We start from the raw sequence: 23,770 nt of genomic DNA, 5'->3' as shown, positions 1-23,770 counted from the left end.
GGCCCTGCTCTGAGCCTGACCAGGGGCTGCACCTAGGGATTGGGTGTGCCCTCTGCCACCCGGGAGCAGGCCTAAGCCAGCAGGTCGTTATCTCCCGAGAGGTCCCAGACTGCGAGAGGGCACAGGCCGGGCTGGGGGACCCCCCTCCCTGCCGAGTGCACAAATTTTTGTGCACCGGGCCTCTAGTATATATATAAAAGCCAAATGACCGGAATGAGCATAGCGGTGGTGGTGGGTACTGTGCTTATTTGTAAACTAAGCACAGTACCTAAAGCATAGAAAGCACTTAATAAAGGCTTAGTATTCCATTGTTATTTAAAGTTAGCACAGCTGCTGCTTTCATCATTTCTTAGTAATAGAAGTGAATCATTATAAGTTTTCTCTCTGAGGACGCCCCATTTAGACCCTTTATAACTCTCAGCTTTTAATTCCTTACTCTAAATTAGGCTGTACAACAATTTGGATTCCTACCAAAATTATTTTCCCATATTTTCTAGTATTTTCATTGTATCTTTTCAGACTCTTATCTCATACCCAAGGCTATTAGGACTATGGTTTTCCAGGTTAATGTAGCCCAGCATAAGAAAAAGGGCTCAGAATGTCTGGATTACAAGGGACCACATGACTTATCAGATATTACAGACACATCTATACTAATAAAAGAGTAATATGCTTATTAGACTGGGAGACCTTCCGGACATCCTTCTAGACAAAGCCCGGACGACCGAACAGGCTGCATGGGTCGACCAGGCTGGCAGGGAGGTTAGTGAGGGATGACCAAATGAAAGAGCAGCAGGCTGCATGGGGCGACCAGGCCAGCAGGGGGGGCAGTTAGGGGCAACGAGGCTGGCGGAGGAGGGGGCAGTTGGGGGCTACCAGGCCGGCAGGTAGAGGCAGTTAGGGGCGATTAGGCAGGCAGGAAGGTGAGCAGTTAGGAGCCAGCAGTCCCGGATTGTAAGAGGGATGTCCCAGATTGGAGAGGGTGCAGGCCGGGCTGAGGGACACCCCTCATGCATGAATTTCGTACACCGGCCACTAGTTAATAATAACAGTGCTTAGCTGACTGAGTTATAAGAATTGCTTCAGAATGAAAAGAAAGGATCTTGAATTTTGTCCACTTTATTAATAATGTATCTCTTGGGAGAGAAGATAGGCTGGCAATAGATTATTTACATTAATAAATACAAGACAAACTAAATTTTGTAGACTATTCGTCCTTTATTTCTACTTGGATGAGTTCTGGTGCCTTTTTTTATTTGGTAATGTTCCTCTCATTTCTTTATACACACTCATTTCTAAGATTAATCTCTTGTAGAAGACTTTGACAGAAAGTTGTGGTGTCTGTTAAATGTAAGCTGACTCATAGAAATGGATTTTGGGAAGCCAGTCTCACTTAAAATAAATAACAAAAATTAACTGTGTATATGTTTGTGTTCTATTCAGTAAAGTATCAGAGGGAAATGCAGTGATCTTGCAGGTGGAAATATGGTGGCCCTTGTCTGAGACCAGGAGAGTGAGATTTCTTGGAGACAACATGTGGAATGAATGATACAATCTACTTCCTAAACCAGTGATGGCGAACCTATGACACGCGTGTCAGAGGTGACACGCGAACTCATTTTTTTGGTTGATTTTTCTTTGTTAAATGGCATTTAAATATATAAAATAAATATCAAAAATATAAATCTTTGCTTTACTATGGTTGCAAATATCAAAAAATTTCTCTATGTGACACGGCACAAGAGTTAAGTTAGGGTTTTTCAAAATGCTGACACACCGAGCTCAAAAGGTTCGCCATCACTGTCCTAAACTGAGTTCAAATATGCTCACAAAATATGGTCCCATAGTTGTTATTTTTCTTTTGTTACTTAATTTACCCTCTCCCCAACATGCGCTACTAGTACTGAGTTCAGTTTCTCCCATTGGGATATACTCTCAAGTCTCCTACTTAACTGCATTAGCCAAGAACTCTAGGAATTGACATTATCCCAAGTAAACTATTCCTGCTTCCACTCTCTATAGTAAGGATCTGATTGGATCATGGTGGCCATGTGTTCTCAACACCACACACTGTCACTGTTAAAGATAGGTCCTACAAAGTCTGTCACCTCTTTGCAGTAATGCCATTTCTGGATGGAGCCTTGCTACAGGTACAGTGGTATCCAGTAGTAAGGCTCCAAAGTTGTAGCTTTCTCATGTCATTTTCCAAAAGGCTGACACCAGTCCAGACTGGCTGAATTCTGAGGAAATTATGCATCAGCCATATGCTTTGCCACAATCCTTCCTATACATCTTGAACTCTGGTCACTATACCTGATGCTTCCTTTGCTCAAAGTTAGTTTTATTTCATAGATCCTGTTGCTTTCCCCTTCTAATATTCAGATCTATCCTAGTTGACAAAGATACATTTTCTTAACTTTAAAGATGTAGGATTCTAACCAATTTTTCTGCCCGAGTGTCTGTAAAAATAAACAAACAAACAACAACAACAAAAAACAACAACCAACAACCAAGGAAGATAATCCATCTGAATTCAATGCCACTTAGTCTCTTTCATGTTTATTATCTGCAGTAGAAGGCCTATCTGCATCTTCAATACATGGCATAGCCAGGACTATCCCACTGCAGTGACTACTTCCCACCTGGGGACATTGGGTAGAAGAAAGCTTTATTTTATATTCTTATTTGTTTGTTTGTTTGTTCTTTTTTTTGGAGAATTTATATAACAGGGAATTTTGAGAAGATGCCCAAAATGTAAAAAAAAAAAAACCCACAAAACAAACAAACAAACAAAAAACAGCAACAACAACAAAGTGGATATCCTAGAAATATCATTAGTACATTCTTTATGGATATACTATATTTCAGAGGAAACAAACCCACTATTTTCTCAACCCTGATGCTGTTTATCCTTTAGAAGATAGATATCATACCATGGCTCATTCTGATCTTTTTATCTGTATACCCTAAAGATAAACAAACCTCAATGGGGTCTGAAAATTTAGTTCTCAAGATACATCCACATTTATCAAATAAATTTTTGAGCTGGAAAACCTAACAAGATTGGTGAGGGCTGTCAGACCTCTTTTAGCAACCACATCTGGCATGGAATAAAGTGTCTCTTAGGCATTAGTGGTCATAAAAATTCGAAGGAAAGTAGTGTTCAAGTAGAAAGTCTAACCAAAAGGAAACTTGGACTTAGGTCAAACCATCCTTGCCCTAGTGGCTTGAGGTTGTTACTCTGTTTTTCTTGAGCTCTTTAGAGAGAGTCTGACCATATTCTTCTGTCTCTAGCTACTACATGTGGAATCAGAGTTGGCAGGGGACTCAGCAATCAGTTAATCTAAACCTTTATTTGAGTCACAAATTCCTTCAATATTATGATTGACACAGATGGTCAAGAGTAAAAATATGCTATGTCTAAACATTTAAAAGTTACAAACAAAGTTAAAAATGGTTAAGTAAATATGTTCTGCCTCCCAACCTTGATAAAAATATCTAAAATATCTTTATAACTATTTGGAAATAAAATTTTAATTTAGGATTTTCAGACCCCTTAGATTTTCATTCTAGAATATAGCAATGCAGGGAGAGCTAGCCCTGGCCCAGTTTGAGATTATTCTCTTTTTAATCTCAGATCCACTTAACATGATGTTGTGCCTCACCTATAAATTAACCCACATTACTCACAAACAGTTGTCCCATGGCCACCCCTCCATCTATATATATATATCTTTAAAAGAACAGATCTTACAGGCCATGAACAAACAATTTGGGCATGGAATTCCAAGATCTGTAGTACCTACTTTGTTATCAAAAATGGAAGGAAGAAGAAGAGTAAATCCAAAAGGGAAAGGCTGGAGGGGCATGGCCAGAATGGGGTTCTTTAAAATACTGGAGCCAGAACAGGGGTCTCTTTGCTCAAGTACAAGACTGGATCTATAGTTTACCAGTTCCAGTTGTCCAAAATATTAGTTCACTTTAGAATTAAGATAGCAACATAACATTAGAATAAATTCCAGAGTCAGACAAGATTCTGTCTTCAGACCTCAGCAGCCAAAACGTGCTAGCGGAGAGAATACATTTCTGGAACCAGAGTTAGTTCTAAGATAGTCCATTCCCTGGACACTTCAGGAAATGTCTCCTTTTAGATCTCACATGGGTCCCTTTTTAGGATACAAATGATCCTGAGCTTTCAGTGTGAATTCTGACCTGAATTGTCCTGCCTTCAGCAAATCTTTCACAATAGGATCCAAAGAAACAGATATCTTACCACCCTGATGGATTTTTCATGCCTTTCCTGAGCCAGACTAGACTTGGTTCTTCTATAACCCATGACACTGGGCCAGGAAGCTCAAGAGCTTGGATCTTTTGTGGTTCCAAGGGGAGAGTATATAAAGGCTCTGTTTTAGGGGTCTCTAGAGAAATAGAACTTTTGGAGATTTATATATACTCCCCCAAAAATGTATACGGATACTTTGAATAATTATAAAGGCGGTTTTTATTAAAATACATTTCATTTTCAAGATTGAGCTATCAGCTGTCAAAGTGTGCATACATTTGGGGGGGACACCCTGTATATGTGTATACATGGGCCACAAGCCTCTCTCTACCCTGCCTCCCAGAATAGCTGGCGTGAGAACACCCACTATAAGGCCCCCTCAGGAAACATGTACTATGAAGAGTCCCTCAGTGAGGAGTGTCACAGGCCCAGAAAGCGGCCCCTTGGACAAGAGGTAGAATGGAGCACCTATGTTACCAATGGCCATGTCACTAGCCAGGTGGGCAGAGTACAATGAAGGAGCAGCCACTGGCTTCAGAGGAACAGTGGCCAGGCCTCCAGCTCGAAGTTGGCTGGTGGGTCATCAGGAAGGGGTTCAACATAAATATATAGGATTTATTAAATATATACATGATTTATTTTATCACTGCATAAATAAATATATGTGATTTACTTTAAAGAATTGGCTCACATTACTATAGAAGCTGGCAATTTCAAAATCTGCAGGGTAGGCCAGCAGACTGAAGACCCAGGGAAGAATTGATGTTGCAGCTCAAGTTCAAAGGCAGTCTACTGGCCAAATTCCCTCTTCTTGGAAGGGAGGTCTTTCTTTTTTCTTTTAAGGCCTCTAACTGATTGGAGGAGGCCCATGCAGATTATGGAGGGTAAGCTGTTTTACTCAAAGGCCCTCTCTTCTACACGTTACTCTCTTCTAAAAAATACCTTCCCATCAACATCCAGACTAGTGTTTGACTAAATATCTGGATACTAAGGCCTAAAGTTGACACAAAATTAACTATCACAGGCTCCATGACAGGGAATTTGTCCTTAAGTACAACAGCAATAAAGATGCTAAAAATAAGACTTTGTTTGCCAATTGCTATCACATTTTTTAAAGTTGTATTTGAACATGTTCTTCTTACTACTCTCCCTAGAAAAACATCATTAACCAGGAGGTGGAGGTGGGGCAATAGATTGTCTAATGGTTAGGAACTCTAGATTTTATTTCCATTCCAGACTGCTGACAGGCAAAAATGTTAGTACTGAAAAGACATATATCTTGAATGGGATAACAGCTTTACTGAGCTGAAGAGTTTGAATTTCAGTTGTCAGAGAATCCTATATTTGACAAGTTTTGACAATACATAAAGCCCCATATAAGAGCGTTATAGCTATACTGATTACCTTTCCAGTCCTCTTCTTGAAGCCAGAACCTTAGGTAGTAAAGTTAGGTATTAGTATATCTTATGAAGTTTTTCTCTATTTCTTTTTTACTTTTCATCAAAGGGGATAAAGGGGGTGGGGGAGTAAAGAGGGGCAATATATTGTCTAATGGTTAGGAACTCTAGATTTTATTTCCATTCCAGACTGCTGGCAGGCAAAAATGTTAGTACTGAAAAGACATATATCTTGAATGGGATAACAGCTTTACTGAGCTGAAGAATTTGAATTTCAGTTGTCAGAGAATCCTATATTTGGCAAGTTTTGACAATACGTAAAGCCCCATATAAGAGCATTATAGCTATACTGATTACCTTTCTGGTCTACGTCTTGAAGCCAGAACCTTAGGTAGTAAAATTAGGTATTAGTATATCTTATCAAGTTTTTCTCTATTTCTTTTTTACTTTTCATTTTCAAAGGGGATAAAGGGGGTGGAGGAGTAAAGGGGGTGGAGTTGTTCAACCCTGTAGTCTTACCTGTCTCTTTAGGTGACTTGGTCTCGGCTTGGATTACTCACAAAAATGCTCTGTCTTTCAGAGCCCTGTTTCATCCCCTGTTGATCTCCAGGATGGCATCTGCGTGTAGATGTGTAGTTGAAAGGAGGCATGGCTCTGGGACTTATACTGTGCTGCCTGGGTATTTGTTGGTCCCTTTGTGGAGTGGCTGATCTCAGCTGCTCCCTGGACTGACCATTCTGTTGGCATCTGCTACCGAAGGCCAAAGCTGGTGTAATTTGAAATTTATGGTCTGTTCTCTCAGCTCATGTGGGCCCAGGAATTTCTCCTGATGACTCAATCCTTCCTCAGCCCCCAGGGGTGCTGTGCATCCCACCTGAGGTCTGACTGTTCTGTCCTGAAGATTACCAGGTCAGGTGTTTGGTTCTGTAACCCCCAGTTCTAGAGCCACTTGAACCTTACCTGGTGACCTGCAGCAAACTTTCACCACCCCTCCCCGGGCAAGTGGGAATTTTTGAGTCTGTCTATGCCGCTTGGAAACAAACTAAATTCCAGGTCTGTCTCTATCTAAACCATATCACTTTTACTTTCACGTGGCCACCTGCTAAGGGTTGAATTGTGTCCCTACAAAAGATATTTGAACTCCTAACCCCCGGGACCTCAGAATGTGACCTTGTTTGGAAATAGGGGCATTGCAGATATAATTAGTTAAGCTAAAATGAGGTCATACGGGACTAGAGTATGCCCTTAATCCAATGTGACTGTTGTACTTATAAGAAGAAAACAGACACAGACACATAAACGCATGTGGGGAGAATGTCATGTGACAAGACAGGCAGAGGTTGAAGTTCTGTAGCTGCAAGCCAAAGACCTACAAGAGCCACCAGAAGCTAGAAGAGGCAAGAAAGGATTCTCATCTGTAGGTCTCAGAGGGAGCACGGCCCTGCCGACACCTTGACTTTGGACTTGTGGCCTCCATAATGACACAATAAGTTGCTGCTGTTTTAAGTTTGGAATACTTTGATATAGTAGCCCCAGAAACTAATACACCACCCCACATCCTGTGATGAGACCTCCTTCCAGCATCCCAAGCAGGAAGCATAGCAGACCCTGTGGCTTCTTCTCCATCTAATTCTGCCCTGCCCCAACCCTACCTCCATCCCTTGCAGCCCATGGAGGTCAGGGCACAAGGCTGGCTGCCTGCTTTTCATATGTTTGTCTCCCTCTTCTCCCAGCAATCCAGCAATACCTAAAGGGTGAAGCTTTCCTAGCTTCATTTTTTCTATCTGACTCAGACACCCCTTTTCTAAAACTATGATTAAATTCACCAGGTTTTACCACTTGGTGTATTAAAGGAATTTTTAAAAAAAAAATTTAGAAATACTTTTCCTCTTTAAAAATATGGCTTTTGAGTCTCTTGCTTTGCTGCAGACGCAACTCTCTCGTTTGGGATGCCAAAAGCTAGCTATTGAGGGTCTCATTTTCTTGACAATTCTAAGTCCCTCGCACATGGAAGGAACATCACATGTAGCTGTGATGCAAAAAGCTTGGGCACAAAGGATATTTGAGAGTTGAGGAGTCAGTCACAGAATTACTGCTCTGTTAGTTTTCCATTTGCAGATAACTCATAACCATGCTCTCTCCTCTCCTTGAGAAGTAAAGAAATCCTTAGCCATCCTTTCTCATTCTCCAACCCATTTGCAAGCTTCCCTCTGGCCCTCGGAATCAGGGTCAGTACTTTGCCTTATAAATATATCTTTTATCTGATTCATTTGGCAGCTTCCACTGCCCAATCTTCCTGTGTGATGATGATCATGTTGGTTTTATGCTTACAGAATACCCATGTTCCTCCCAGGAACTCTGGAATGGACATAACTGGTAGCCTACAGCATTCATTGTCCTTTCCTCCTTTCCAGCAGATCTGTTATATTGTTTAGGTATCCACCCCTTTCTGACACAGCCTATGTCCCTCAATGGCCTGATAGTCAAAGGGTTATCCCATAACTTTTTTCTATGATTGGTTCTGGAGTGGAGCATGGGCCCAAATCACACTGACAGGGCTCAAAGAGCTTCTGCTAGATATTTCCAGGGGAAAAGCTTTCTTGTCCTTAGGGGATGCAAGTCACCTTTACCCTGGAAGTAGAAGAAAAAAGTAAGTAACTCTGTTTGCAGCTGGCAACTATCTTGCAATTATGAGGAAAACTGTCCTTAGGATGAAGCTTGTGTCCAGTAGAGCTCAGAGATGAAACACATCTGGATCAATGAACTGAGGCCCAGTGAATCCATGACATCCATTACATGACTCAGAGATTTTAATGCAGTTTAAACTGACTTAATGGACTTGTAATTGAGAGTATCCTAACAGATACACATTTTATTGGCCATTTTAGAGTATGTACAATGCTAAAAAAAAAAAGCTGCAGATTAGTTTAGCCTTTTTAGTCATAGATGCATAAAAAATTCATGCTACCTGGGTGTTCTTAAAACCATGGAAGATTTATTCCTTGTATTTCTACTTTTAGACTCTTTACTTTTTTGTACCATCTCTTGGTAGCCTCATCTACTCATTCTAAGAACATTAGAAATTTATTTAATCTGTAAATTCAAAGAATGACTATTCCATGGTATACTCTCAAGGAGAAGTTTTTAAGCATTATCAATAATGCATAGGTGAGGAAATAGAAATACTGATAAGAAAAGACCTGCATAAGCCAAATAATTTCCATAATCTAGGTAAGTGACACAAACACAGATCAGTATAGAACAATTCAACAAATATATAGAAGTCTGAGATGTTCTCTGATAAGCTAGATCCAGATCCTTAACTCAGGACATTTCTGCTTGGGTAATATATAAAGATTTTTACACCATCAAAAGGAGAGATCTGTAGGAAGACATTAACATTTTAGTTTCAAAATATTCTCATCTTCTTACACTCTTAATGAAGCCAAGTGTAGTGGGAAATGCTTGGAGTAGTGTAAGATAAACAGGCACTTTCCATTGGAAGGATACACAAACCACACTTCTTTTTAAATAGCTCCTAAGTGCTTCATTATTATGAAGGTTTATTTCTCTTGAATGTTCTTAATTTTTGCCTCACAAATTATTCATTTGTAAGAGAGCTAGAAAAGGAAAAAAAAGCTGAAATACAATCAAGTAGTGTCTGTTTGGTTCTTTTAAGACACTTCATTTGGGAAATAATTTTCTGGGTTATCTTTAAATTCATCTTTGTCGTCTCTCCTTAATATGTTTATTATTATTAATATTAATACAATATAAAACTAAATATTTGATTATCTTATCAAATAATCTTTTAAATAAAGCCTCAAAAATGTGTCAGACAGGTAATACTTGTTTCATATGGTACTTGCTGGAATTATCCAATTATTCACAAGAACAAACCTGGCACATTAGGGATGAATTTACCCACATACTATTTATTTATATCTAGAAGGTATTGTTTCTGAGGCATATGAGTAACATTAAATACTTTTGCCAATTTTAGTTTTCCTTTGTCTAAGCACTGGGGAATCTTGGAAGCTAAAACAAGAATTAAACCCTACAATTACTCTCAAATAAGTAGAGTCAGGAGACAAGAAGACATGAGAACAAAGGGAAAATCCTTAAAGCCCAACAGCCATGCCATAATGTAGTTCCGTGGCCAAGAAAGGAATGTAGGAACACTGCCCTCCCACACTCCTTTGGCAATTCTGTCCAGAGAGGTATGGTCCTGTGGAGAGGGGTGTGAGTGGGGCAGGAAGTGAAGATCAGATGAACCAGAACCGTCTGGGAGAGACAGGCTAGGTCTATAATTTCTCATGGTAGCACTGATTCCAGCCAGGACTTGCTATGTGGTTTGGAATCACCCATCATCATTAATTCCTTTACTTAAAACAAGCCCGTCTATGCACTGAGAATGACAATTTGTTCATTATGGCACTTTAGAGTTTCTATTTGAAACTGGAGGTTTGGAATGAGTCATGCTCATACAAACATTGAAGCACTCCCCATGCTGGGTAAATGGATATCCATCTTATTTATCTAAACTAATGTTAAGTTCATGTAAAGCATCACAGTTCTCTTTACCTTATAACACGGATGGGAAGGCTAATCTGAAAATTTACAAAAAATAAAAGTAGCAAATTTAAGGTAGTGCAATGATTTAATTCATCAATTTAATTTATGTCCTTCCTTTGCTTTCTTTCACTGGCATTATTTGTTCTGATAGCCCATATTAAGGACCTCCGTACGATGGAACTGAGCTAGGCTCCTCATGATATAGCAAACCTAAACAAGTTATTGGTTATTGTCTTCCATAGTCTTAGAAAGAATAGTGCATAACACATACTGGATGCCTAGTCAGTATTTGTTGAGTGTTAAATAAATAATCCATAGCAAAAGAAAAACTGCAAGTCACTTATCTTGTTTTATTTTAATTACACTTTAAAGTATAGTTAGTTAATTATTTAAAGTTAACATTAAAATTTATCCTTATGTATCTGTTTGATGGCAAGGCGAAGACATTAGACTATTAAAATATGGTCAAGAAGGCACTAAACTGATATTTTATGCACAAATAATGAGCAATACATTTTGTGATTTCAAAATGTATCACAAACTATTTTCATGTGCACATGATTCTATTAAATGAGAACAAACAACTCTGTTTAGAATGAATTTAATGTTGACCTAGGATCCTGTTAACACTCTAGTAAGACATTGTGCAAGAAAGTGCTATGAAGATTTTTTACAAAGCACAGAGTTAGTTATCAGAATGGAAGCTGGAGTCAGGCAGGCTGGAGTTTAAGTTCTAGGTCTGCAGTTTGCTGGCTTTACCCCCTTGGGCAAGTTATCTTACCCCTGCAAGCCTTTGTTTTTTCATACATAAAACGGAAAAAGAATAATACTACCTACCTCATGTACGAAACATTTTAGCCTAGTGGCAGTTCATAGCAAGAATTCAATAAATGTTAGCCCTCATCTTTTTTTTCTCATCATTATCATCATCACCACAGGTGGGTTTACAAAATGTCAGGATTACCAAGAGAGAAACTTTTATAATCTCTCACCTAGAACAATCAGCTAACTTGTCACTTCAGTCTTATCCTCTTTGGCTTGATCCTTCAAGTTATCAAAATGACCTGTTTAGGACAGAAACCTGACCATATTATTCCTCTAGCCTCTTACCCAGTTACCCAGAGTCTGGGGCCTTTAGTCTGGCTTTTAGGTAGGATCTTTCAGAATTGAGCCCCTGCCTGCCCCGTCAGCCTGCCCTGTGCACCTCAGCTCGATTAGATAGACCAGATTAGTTCGTGACTCGGTTAAGAAAACACCAAAACACTGAACAGCTCGGCTCATACTCTTTTACCTCCTGGGAAGCTATGTGCTTACTGACTTGTCAAATTGCTTTATAAACATACTACACTGTGAACTTTTTATGGGTAGGGCACCAGCACTTCTCATAATGCCTGGCATATTTTAGGAGCTCAACAACTATTTCCAAATGAATTGCTAAAGGAATAAATGAATGCCAAGATAATCAGATTTAACTATATAGAGTTGCTGGAGCCCAGTTCTCTTATAGGGCTTGAGGCAAACCGAAAATAATAATAATAGTAACATTCTTTTCCCAATCGAGTTTGTAAACAATGAAAAGATAGATATGGAAGTTTGGCAGAAGGAGTTAAAAATGTGAACCTCACTACGGATAAAGCTGATAAAGGACAACATGGCTTAGGTGAATGACAACAGTGGATTTCCTAAATCTGCACTTCAGAAATCGGTAGACTTACCCACAAGTCACTGCACAGCTCCCCACAAAGGGACTTGCTTCTGCACAGCCTGGAGCATGAAGGAGCAAGCCAGCATGTGTAGCTCCTAAGTTCAGCTGGCTCCCAACTAGGCAGAGCCAGTTTATTTCCTGAATGTGCCAATGGGAGAGTCCCCCTTCTCCTCTGGGGCAAAGTGACTCAAGTCGGGGAGAGAGGCCAAAAGGGTTCGAGCAACTGATGTAACGTGGACTTGTAAGCACGGAGCTCCCTTACCCCAATGTCCTCATGTGCGCTGACTGATTTAGATGTTGATGATATTTACAAATGACAGGTAAAAATGCATCACAACGATACCCCCAATTTATATATCCACCAATAAATTATCTTTTGACTTCCCTTCTCGAATTCCACCTTTTCAGCTGATCTATGAACAAAGATTCAATGACATGCTTCAATAATCTTATCAAGATTTTAAAATTATTTTGGCTTCTAAAAGACTTTATCTCCCTTTTTAATAAGTTAATTCAATGAAACCTGCTTAATATTTATTAAGACTCTGCCAAGTGCCAAACACTGTAGGATATCGTAGTGATCCTTGGGAGCTTACAACCCAGTCACCATCTCCTGGATTTGTTTTCTTAGAAAGAGAAAAGGGAACAAGAATACTTGTGAGATCAAAGAGAATAGAGACAATTAGTTGCAATGTTTTTTTTCTAATTTTCAAATGTTTTTCTGAGTAGTTGAGTGACTGTTCACCAAAATTTAAGACATTTGGTTTTTCCTATCACCAGCATTAAACAGAACAAAGATACTACTAATAATGGTCATGGAAACCACTGAAGAAACATTTATCTTTCTCATCTCCATCAGTAAAGAGAGGTACTGGGTGAAAAGGTTTGGATGGATTGTTCAAATCTATCACCACACTGAAAAACAATTCAAACTAGCAGATGGATTATTTCACCTCCCTGTATGAAGGCATCATACTTACTCCTCTCCTATCCTGGATTCCTGGATCATTCACCATTCTTTTGTAAAAATAAATAAAAAATAAAAATCATGCATTTTATATTTCTAATAATTCTATTTGTTTATTATTTAACTAGATTTGGGGAGATTATTCACATTATTTCACTGGATTTTAACCTCACAATATTTTTTTTGTTTTGTTTCACCTCATTTCATCTTATATCTTCTCTTTATGAAACTGATAGAATTATTCAAAAGAAACAAGAGTAGATATAATTCTAAATCCTAAGATATTTAGATTTCGTGTCTATTCCCAACTTCAACGTTTTAGCCAAACCATTATGAAACTGTTTTGTTCCTCCAGCAGTGCTAAAAGATGTACTAACATTTGTAACAGGCTTCCCCATTCTCAGGGTTGTTCCTGATTGCCAGAAAGGCAGCTTCTCTTCTTAACCCCACTTCCATACCTTTATTAGATTAATAGCAAAAGTATGAAGTAATTATTTTCACTTTGGAATAGTTTTCCAGCATATATTATATGAGGACAAGCTGAGAAACTGAGGCTGGCATATCTGTTTGGGGAGGAAAAGGAGATTGAGTTGAAGCCATCTAAAAATGCAACATTTCTCCTATTAACTTAGGAGATAACATATGAATTCATAGCAGAGATAAAAATAAATATATATAGTTTCTGGGTATGTATAAATCCTTCGTTTCTAAATATCATGGATAAAGAAAATGACAAGAAGAGACAACACATCCCAGAGTCTAAGAATACCATTGCTAGCATGAAGGGCTGTGGGATCTTAAGCAACTAACTATATTTCCATGCCTTTTCCCTAGTTTTGAAAGAAAAAATGAAAAGAAAGGCATCATCAAGTGATTTTTTTTGTTGCCCTCTATTTGTTCAGAATCTATAGGAGGTAGGGTTAAAAAAGGAAACTAAAGACGGTAGAATTACAAATATTGTGGGGGCCTCAGCAAATCACTTTTCATATGCATATTTTAACATTTCCTGTATCATTTAATATTTATCCAATGCAATGTGTATTAAATATTGAACAGATTTTAAAAGAGACTTTTCATGTGTTAAAAAAAAATCATCACCGGGCTTGGAGACAGTATTTGCTTCGTAGTACACAGTGTTGCTTTTGCCTAAAGACATATGTCTCCTTTTTCCCCAATTGACCTCCCCCCCCAGCCATTCCCACCCTGGGCAAGCCCCCACCACCCCAGTGTCTGTGTCCATTGGTTATGCTAATATGCATGCCTAAAGCATTTTGAAGCCAGGAAGGGAAAAGGGATCCTCCCAGGATCTGTGATGAGCACATTTCTAAGGTCAATATGCTAGAAGAGGGCCCTTTGCAAAAATTTTCTTAGAGCCATCAATTTAAACCCATCTGGAGGAATGATCAGATTTATTAAGACTCTGCCAATTCATAGTGAATGTGAATGTGCCAATGTAATAAAACCCTGGCTCCATAGCATGCCACTATAATACCCCCTGTGAAATTCATTTTTATAATATGTTTAATCTGTGTTTAATATGTCCCAATACTCAGTATTGTTAAAGGCTAAATGTGAATAAATGCTGATTGTTTCGTATGAGAATATGCAAACAGGGGTATCTATCTTTATCTGTCCATCTATCTAGATCTACATATAGATGACATAGATGCCATGAATATAGATATAAATATAGATATATGTATATCCCAGGTTAAAAATATACATAAGTTCAAGGCAGGGACAGATAAATTTATGAAGACTAGTTTCACTAGTAGTGTGTTGTACTGCCTACCAATGATTGCATAGGTTGGGAGGCCCAGAATTAATTATTAGGGAACCACATAGATGACATGAGCTATCTGAGGGTAAACAGGCTGCGTCAGAGAGAGTTATTTCCCCAATCCTAGGACCAGGCAGAAGTAGAAAAGATCTGTGATGCTGCTTCCCAGAGGCTGGCCCAGGAGTCTTGCCTTTGACCTTGTAGTGTTAGCTGCAGGCTTTACCCAGATGGGCCATATCTCTTCTGAACCTACCCGCCCAGAACCTATAAGGCCTTCCCGGACACATGCCGCCAACAGCTACCATGTGCCCCCACAATTCAACCCTTTATACAAATACATATTAGCTTTACCCAGATGGGCCATATCTCTTCTGAACCTACCTGCCCAGAACCTATAAGGCCTTCCCAGACACATGCTGCCAACAGCTACCACGTGCCAACTACAATTCAACCCTTTATACAAATACATATTGACATTAAAGCATCATCTTTTCCCTGAATCCAATGATCTTTTCAGACTTTACTGCTTCTGTTTCAGACCATGCTTGTAATGGTATGAAATGTGCAAACTTAAAATGTTTTATTAAAGAAAAACAAACACCAAAAGGTCAAATTATTCAAATTATTCAACATAAGTATTATAAGATAATTTCATCCCCACATCCTCCCCTTCCCACTCATCAGAGAAAAGCAGCATTAATTTTAGTGTCTTTCTTTCCTGACACTTAAGCTTTCCTTGGCTTTTAACTAAAATGAGGTGACGTTATATATTTGACAATCTAAGGGAAAAGAGGTCAGTGCCCTTGACTAAATAGTCAGGTATTACATATTTTAAAAATTCTTGAGGTACACTGATGTGCCACAGCACACCAGCTGAAAATTGCTGCTATGGACTAAGTCTGAACACTTGGCTTTAACGTCTGTAATAACTGTGCATTTTCTTAGATTTATCTACTTAACCTCTGTTCATCAGTATTCAGTTATAACATTTTTTATAATAATAAAACCCACTAAGAGGATATACAAATGGCCAAAAGATATGAAAAAATGTTCAAAGTCACTAATCATCAGAGAAATGCAAATTAAAACCACAATGAGATATCACCTCACACCTGTCAGAATGTCTATCATCAAAAAATCAACAAACAAGTGCTGGTGAGGATGCAGAAAAAAGGGAACACTAGTTCACTGCTGGTGGGAATAAAGATTGGTGCAGCCACTATTGCAAACAGTATGGAGTTTCTTCAAAAAATTAAAAATGGAACTTCTGTTTGAACCAGTTATCCAACTACTGGGAATAAAACCTAAAAACCCTGAAACACTATCAGAAAGAATATATGCACTCCTATGTTCATAGCAACATTATTTACAACTAGAGTCCTGGTGCACAAAATTCGTGCACTGGAGGGGGGTTGTCCCTCAGCCCAGCCTGAACCCTCTCCAATCTGGGACCCCTCGGGGGATGTCTGACTGCCAGCTGGACATCCCTCTCACAATCCGGGACTGCTGGCTCCCAACTGCTCGCCTGCCTGCTTGCCCCTAACTGCTTCTGCCTGCCAGCCTAATCACCCCCTAACCACTCCCCTGCCAGCCTGATCACCACCTAACTGCTCCCCTGCCAGCCCGATCGCCCCTAACTGCCCTCCCCTGCTGGCCTGGTTGCCCCCAAGTGCCCTCCCTTGCCGGCCATCTTGTGGCTGTGGGCACCACCATCTTTGAGGGTGGGGCAGTCAATTAGCATATTCCCTCCTTATTGGCTGTGGGTGCCACCATCTTTGCGATGGTGTAAGGGTCAATTAGCATATTCCCTATTTATTAGATAGGATAGCGAAGTGTCCATCAGTAGATGAGTGGATAAAAAAGCTGTGGGACATTTACACCATGGAATACTATGTAGCTGAAAAAAAGAGGAATCTCTTACCCTTTAGGATAGCATGGATGGACCTGGAGACTATTATGCTAAGTGAAATAAGCCAATCTGAGAAAGAAAATTATCACATGACCTCACTTATTTATGGAATCTAGTGAACAGAATAAATTGACCAACAAAATAAGACCTGAAGCATGGAGGCATGGAACAGACTGACATACCTTGGTGTGGGAATTGGGAAGACAAGAAGAGATAAACTAAAGAACTTATATACTTACTAAAGGCCCAGTGCATGGATTCATGCACCAGTGGGGTCCCTTGGCCTGGCCTTCGGGGATTGGGCCAAAACCGGTTCTCCAACATCCCAGAGTTGTTCTGGATTGTGAGAGGATGGTTCTTAGGGGACATGCCCTGGAATCGGGCTCCCTTCTCTCTGGTTCCTGGTGTGTCACCAGAGAACCGCAGCTGCCAAGTCACTGCAGCTTGGCATCTCCTGTGTTAGGCATCTGCTCCCTGGTGGTCAGTGAGCATCATAGCTACTGGTTGGAGCATCTGCCCCCTGGTGGTCATCGCATGTGATAGCTACTGTTCAGACAGTGGAACAGTAAAACGGTCACTTAGGCTTTTATATATATAGATATGCATAGCCCATGGACAGGGCAATAGTGGGGTGAAGACCTGGGGGTGGGTGGGTAGGGGCTGGGAAGAGGAAGGATAAGGGAGGGGAAATGGGAGACATCTGTAATACTATCAACAATAAAAAATATATTTTAAAAAAAGTAATAATAATTATAAAACTACTTAGAGGACCATGAGATAATGCCTTCAAAGTACTTAGAAGAGAGCCTGGCTCATAGTAAGCAACCAGTGCGTACAAATTACACAACTATTGTCAGAATTTTTAACATCTAATATTTAGGAGTAAGCAGAGGAAGAGCCAAAGAATAATATTGGGCACAAAGGCCTTATGAAACCTGTGTAATTGTCCTGATGAATAGCTGTGGTTATGTTCATTACTGAGTTAACAAACATTAAAGAGTTGCTGACTCTGTTAATGAAGTGGAGTGACAGGGGAAGTCATATTTTCTAAGCCAATACTTCACAAAGTCTGTGTTTTGGAGTGTGCAATAGTAATATGTGTTTTGTCAACAACAAAAAAAGGTATGTGTTATGCACAAATAAATTTGGGAAATGCTAGATTATACAGAATTAAATAGATGTTTCCATAAAAGCTTTCAAAGAAGGGGATATAGACAGCATCATTTCCAAAGCTTTTTTAAGTTAGTTTTTAGTGATTATTCTGCTAAATATACAGGGAGAACACAGCTTCTCAGTGCTAGTCAAGGAAGAATCACTTGGGAAACTTCTTAAAAATACATGTTATTGGATCCTCCTCCAAAGATTCTGATTAGAACGTCTGGAGTGAGGTTAAGGAATCTGTATTTTAAAAAGCTCCCTCCTGTGCCTTGTCTCCAGGTAACCCAGAAGTGAAATTTGATCCTTCCCATAATCCCCCTCTCTCTTAACCAACCTGTTCTGAGAAAAACGATTCTTGAAAATAAAGGTAGAAAAAAAAAGAATGGGGTGGGCGGAGGGGAGAGGGCGAGATGGTGATTATTCTGCCACCAAAGAGGTGACTAGAAAATAGAATGTCTACATTCATAAACTCTTTTCCATTGCGTGGGCTTCAAGAAGCATGGATCCCTGGTGCTCAAGGAAATCTAGAATTTGCTGTTAAAAAACTGGGAAGTCTCAATGTGATCATTTAAACTGGTTCAAGAAAGCTGTCTTGGCTCTTGGAATAAGGAATATCCAGTAATGTGCCTAGGTAGGTTTCCTAGAAAACATAATGAAGACATATATTTATCACCAAAGAAGCACAGCAAGAGTTACCTATGTATGTACCTGTTATGCTTTTAAAACCTTTTGGATAGTCAACATGGATGAAAGGTAATGATTTGATTATCATAAAAGTATAGTGAGGGGAAAGACATTCAGACTACTGCCCCATGGAATTAGTGGTAATCTGAAAGATTTTTGAGAATTCCCAACAGTACTTTGAGGCAGAGTCAAATGAGTTTTTATTTACTTACTTAGAACTCACATCTAACACAATGGGAATGGTTGTGCTCTTTGTGTGTTGATTTAAAACGTCGCCTAAGAACAGGCTCCTTAACTAAGAGTTACTTGGAAACAATCAGACTGGATCATATACTTATCTAACAGATGTACTGTTAAATCTAAAGTAAGAGAGACTGTCTTAAAACTTTTTGGAAATGAAGCAATTTTCTCTTGTGAACATTCTATCCAGGAAGAATTCAGTAAAGAATGAATGGCTTAACGTATTTCTATTTTTACTGGCTGCTTTAAAACTTTTATGATAAAAATAAAAGATAAAAGCATGACATCACTTCCAGGCTTCTCTCTACACACTCAAGCAATTATTCATTTTAGATGTCTGGCAGGATGGGTTTTGGTTGAGGTTAATCTCTGCCTTTTCCATTACCCCTGGTACAAAGGGGGTGGGACTGAGGATAAATTAGTCTTTGAGACGCCACCCACACTGCACTCTTCCAGACTGAAAAAAGACCAAAGAGACATTATCCTAGCTTATCTATATATATAAAAGCCTAATATGCTAATTGTCCCTCCAAGCGTTCTTTCGACTGTTCGACCAGTTGCTATGACACGCATTGATCACCAGGAGGCAGACGGTCCGACTTGTAGGTTAGCTTGCTGTTGAGGTCTGGCCAATCGGGACTGGGTGAGACAGGCTGGACAAGCCCTGGAGCCAATCTCCTGCAGTCCCTCCCTGGCTTCTAAAATATTTCTTCTAATTAATTTCCTTTCAATGTGCACAAATCTGTGCACCGCGCCTCTAGTATCCTATAAAAAATGTTATTGGGATAATTGTTGAAACTTGAAAGGAGAAAGTGAATTCCATGTTAGTAAGTGTCAATGATAACTTCCTGATTTTGGTCCTTATATTTTGGTTATCTAGGGAATGTCCTTGTCTGAAGGGTTACACACTAACCTATTCAGGGATGTTGGGCACCATGTTCAAAACTTACTCTCAAATTATTTCAGAAAAAAAATGGTCTTTGTTCTATTCATGAAGCTTTACTGAAGTTTTTTATTATTTTAAAATTAACATTATCTTTAGCACTTAAAAGTAAATATTTATTTTATTGTTTGTGTTGATTTTCTCAGGTTCTCTAGGTAAACTCTCATGCCATCTCAGGTTGGAGAAATGTCTATTCAGATCCCATGATCATTGTGGGGTTTTTTTCATGTTTCAAAAGTTGTCTTTTTTAATTTTACTTTTTAATTAGAATATTTCAGGTATACAACATATGGGCCAATCATATACTTTACAAAGTGATTCCCTTGATATTTAAGGTTCCCACCTGGCACCATAAATAGTTATTGCAATATTATAAACTGTATTCCATATTCTGGGCTTTTATATCCCCCTGACTATTTTTTAACTGCCAATTGGTACTTCTTAATCCCTTCATCTTTTTCACCCAGCCCCCCAACCTCCCTCCCCTCTGGAAACCATCAGTGTGAACTCTGTATTTATGAGACTGTTTCTATTTTGTTTATGAATTTATTTAATTCTTTAGATTACACTTATAAGTAAAATCATATGGTATTTATCTTTGTCTGAGTTATTTCACTTAGCATAATACCCTCTAGGTCCATCCATGCCATTGCAAATGGTAAGAGTTCTCTTTTTATAGCCAAGTAATATTTCAATGTATATATGTACCATCTCTTCTATATCCACTCATCTATTGTTGGGCATATCAGATATTTACATTACGATTCATAACAGTAGCAAAATTACAGTTATGAAGTAGCAACGAAAATAATTTTATGGTTGGGGGTCACCACAACATGAGGAACTGTATTAAAGGGTCGCAGCATTAGGAAGGTTGCTAGTCAGCCGTGAGATTATAGGAAGACCCAGAATGTCTGTTTTTCAAATTCAAAGTAATTAGTGTTCCTCAGATGTTAATTCTGTTGACCGTCAGTTGTCAGAGGTCACCATGGCTTTCAGCTACCCAATCAAGATATTTCTCTTTTCTTGCTGTGTACAGGCTGGCACCCATCCCAGTTCCTCCTCTGAGATTCAGCAGAAGATCCCGATGGAGGAGGGTAATACCCAGAAAGAGGAGCCCCAGGAGGATGGAGCTAGTGATGAGCAACACTTAGGTGAGAACTCCCTGGGTGTGGACTTCATGCTCAGAGATTTTCAGTAATGACTTTCAAGTATTTCCTGTCTACCATACAGATGGAATAACTGAGCATTGTTTAGCTAGCATAAACCTAGGAGTCCAACAAGCAGCAGGAAGGCAGCCTAAGGTTGGCTGCCCTCACTGAAGACATGCTGAGTTTGAACCAGATGCTGAATGGCATGCAGGCCAAAGCAGCTGGCATGGCAATATCTTTTCCAGTAACTCATCAGTCATTAAAAAATCAAAGCTCACACAAAAAAAGAGTAGATGGAACAAACAGAGAAAGGCGTCATGGTTTTCATCTCTCTAGAAGAGAAGCTGATCCTGCAGTCTCCTTTCAGAAGGGACTAGGCTGCAACCCAATCACTCCCAATTCACAGGGCTTGTGCTGGTTGAGTCTTTATAATGTGTTTCCAGCATTCAAAACTGAATAAATAGGCTCATAAAATTTATATTTTCCTCATTATTTTTTATTATGCCTCAGATGGTCAAGTAATCGGGGTTGGGGAGGAGGTGCTCAGGGATATGCTAGGAACCTGGTGTCAGGTAACCTCATTAGTATTTCCCTAAAACCAGCGCCTTGTCTCTGCACTGCAAAGTCCTCTTTATTAAGGGAGAATGATTTCAAGCTAGATTAAAATTTTCATTTAATTATTGTGCTAGGTTCTAGACACAGAAACAAAAATAGTTAAAATAGAAATCTTCTGTATTAGTATTAGTAAGGGTTCTCCAGAGAAACAAAATCAATAGAATACACACACACACACACACACACACACACACACACACACACACACACACTGGGTGGGGGAAAAGTAGGTCTACAGTTGTTTGTATGGAAAATAGTACAATAATTCATAAATGTTAATACAAGAATAAGCTGTTTCATGCACTCACAATCCTAAACCTACTTTTGCCCCACCCTGGAAGGAGAGAGATGGAGATTTATTCTAAGGCATTAAACGATTGTCTCACATGGTTGTCAGGGCTGGAAATCTGAAGTCTGTAGGGTAGGCCCCCAGGCTGGAAGTTCAAGTAAGAGTCAATGTTGCCCTGACTGGTTTGGCTCAGTGGATAGAGCGTCGGCCTGCGGACTGAAGGGTCCCAGGTTCGATTCCGGTCAAGGGCATGTACCTTGGTTGCGGGCACATCCCCAGTGGGGGGTGTGCAGGAGGCAGCTGATCGATGTTTCTCTCTCATCGATGTTTCTGGCTCTCTGTCCCTCTCCCTTCTTCTCTGTGAAAAATCAATAGAATATATTTTTTTTAAAAAAAGAGTCAATGTTGCAGTCTTGACTATGGATTCTGCAAGGCAGCAGACTGGAAATTCAAGGAGCATTTCTATGTGGTAGTGATGATTCCCTCCTTGTAAAACTTTAGTCTTTGATTTAAGGCCTAACTATTGGATGAGGACCACTCACATGATAGAAGGTAATTCACTTTTCTCAAAATCTACTGATTTAAATGTTCATCACATCTAAAAAATATCTTCACAAGAACTTCTAGACTGGTGTTTGACCAAACCGCTGGGCACCATAGCCTAAGAAAGTTGACACAAATTAACCATCATAGCTCCCTTACCTAAGGGAGTTTATGTCTTGAGCAGAGATGGAAGATAAAATAGAAAATTTTGCAATCCAGTAATATGAAATATTTTGGCACTTAACCAAGACTGGGGTTGAAATAGGGAAAAGCTTTCTGGAGAGCATGACTCCTGAACTGACTGCTGCTGGTTATGAGGGGAGAAGTGAATGAACATGATACAATAACTACAAGAAGCGTATCATGATTGACACTTCCCCTCCTTTCAGGAAGAGGAGAGAGGAAATGGTAAGCCACTAGGTAGAAACATAACCTGGAGAAACCAAATGATTTATTTTTTGTTTATTTGTTAACTAGAGGCCCGGTGCACGAAATTTATGCACGGGTGGGGTCCCTTGGCCTGGCCAGCGATCAGGGCCAATCAGTTTTCCTGCCTCCCCGCCTCCTCCTTCCCTCGTGGCCTGCACGCTGCCACCACACAGTTCCCTGCCTCCCCACCTCCTCCCTTCCTCCTTTCCTTGCTGCCTGCATCCACCACCACCCACCCCCAGTTCCCTGTCCCAGGCCGGGGCCCAGCCCCGATCAGGTGATTGAGACCTGCCGGCTGGGAGGAGGGACAAGGAGGTTGGCCAGCAGGCCCCAATTGGGTGATTGGGGCCTGCCAGCCAGGGGGAGGGGCCAACTGCTACTGTGGTGGGTGGGCAGCAGGCTGATCAGGGCCTGCCGACAAGGGGGAGGGGCCAACTGCTACTGTGGTGGGCGGGCAGCAGGCTGATCAGGGCCTGCCGACAAGGGGGAGGGACTCAGGAGGTTGGCTGCCAGCCCAGAGGAGGGAGCCAGCCCTCAACTCCCCTGGAAAAGGGGCCATGTTCGCTGACACCCACCCCCGGTTCCCCATTTCAGCCAGAGGGCCCGGCCCCGATTGGGCGATCAGGGCCTGCTGGTCATGGGGAGGCACCCGGAGGTTGGCTGGCAGGCCCCATCAGTGATCAAAGCCTGCAGGCTAGGGGCAGCTCCTGCATTGAGCATCTGCTCCCTGGTGGTCAGTGTGTGTCATAGCGACTGGACATTCCAGTCGTTCTGGTCATTCCGTGGTAATGGTTTATGGTTGCTTAGGCTTTTATATATATACTAGAGGCCCGGTGCACAAAAATTTGTGCACTCAGGGGGGAGAGGGGGTCCCTCAGCCCGGCCTGTGCCTTCTCGCAGTCTGGGACCCCTCAGGAGATAACGACCTGCTGGCTTAGGCCTGCTCCCGGGTGGCAGAGGGCACGCCCAATCCCTAGGTGCAGCCCCTGGTCAGGCTCAGAGCAGGGCCGATTGGGGAGTTGGGGCGCTGCCCCCTGTCATGCACAGAGCAGGGCGGATCGGGAGGTTGCGATGCCACCCTCAGTCACGCTCAGGGTAGGGCC

The 23,770-nt window shown here is 40.5% G+C and overlaps 1 protein-coding gene across 1 annotated transcript in view; it reads left to right on the top strand.

Annotated features, from left to right (window-relative positions):
• Window positions 1–23,770, top strand: part of PHLDB2 (pleckstrin homology-like domain, family B, member 2) — a 221,775-nt gene that overhangs the window by 88,989 nt on the left and 109,016 nt on the right. The window contains exon 2 of the mRNA XM_005873332.2: window positions 20,680–20,794. Within this exon, the coding sequence (XP_005873394.1) occupies window positions 20,728–20,794 (67 nt within the window). The 5' untranslated portion in view covers window positions 20,680–20,727. The remainder of the gene's footprint in view (window positions 1–20,679; window positions 20,795–23,770) is intronic.

The sequence above is a fragment of the Myotis brandtii genome, unplaced genomic scaffold (assembly GCF_000412655.1).
Source record: "Myotis brandtii unplaced genomic scaffold, ASM41265v1 scaffold406, whole genome shotgun sequence".
Lineage (NCBI taxonomy): Eukaryota > Metazoa > Chordata > Mammalia > Chiroptera > Vespertilionidae > Myotis > Myotis brandtii.
Note: the sequence above shows the minus strand (reverse complement) of the source record. Positions and strands in the feature narration are given on the sequence as shown.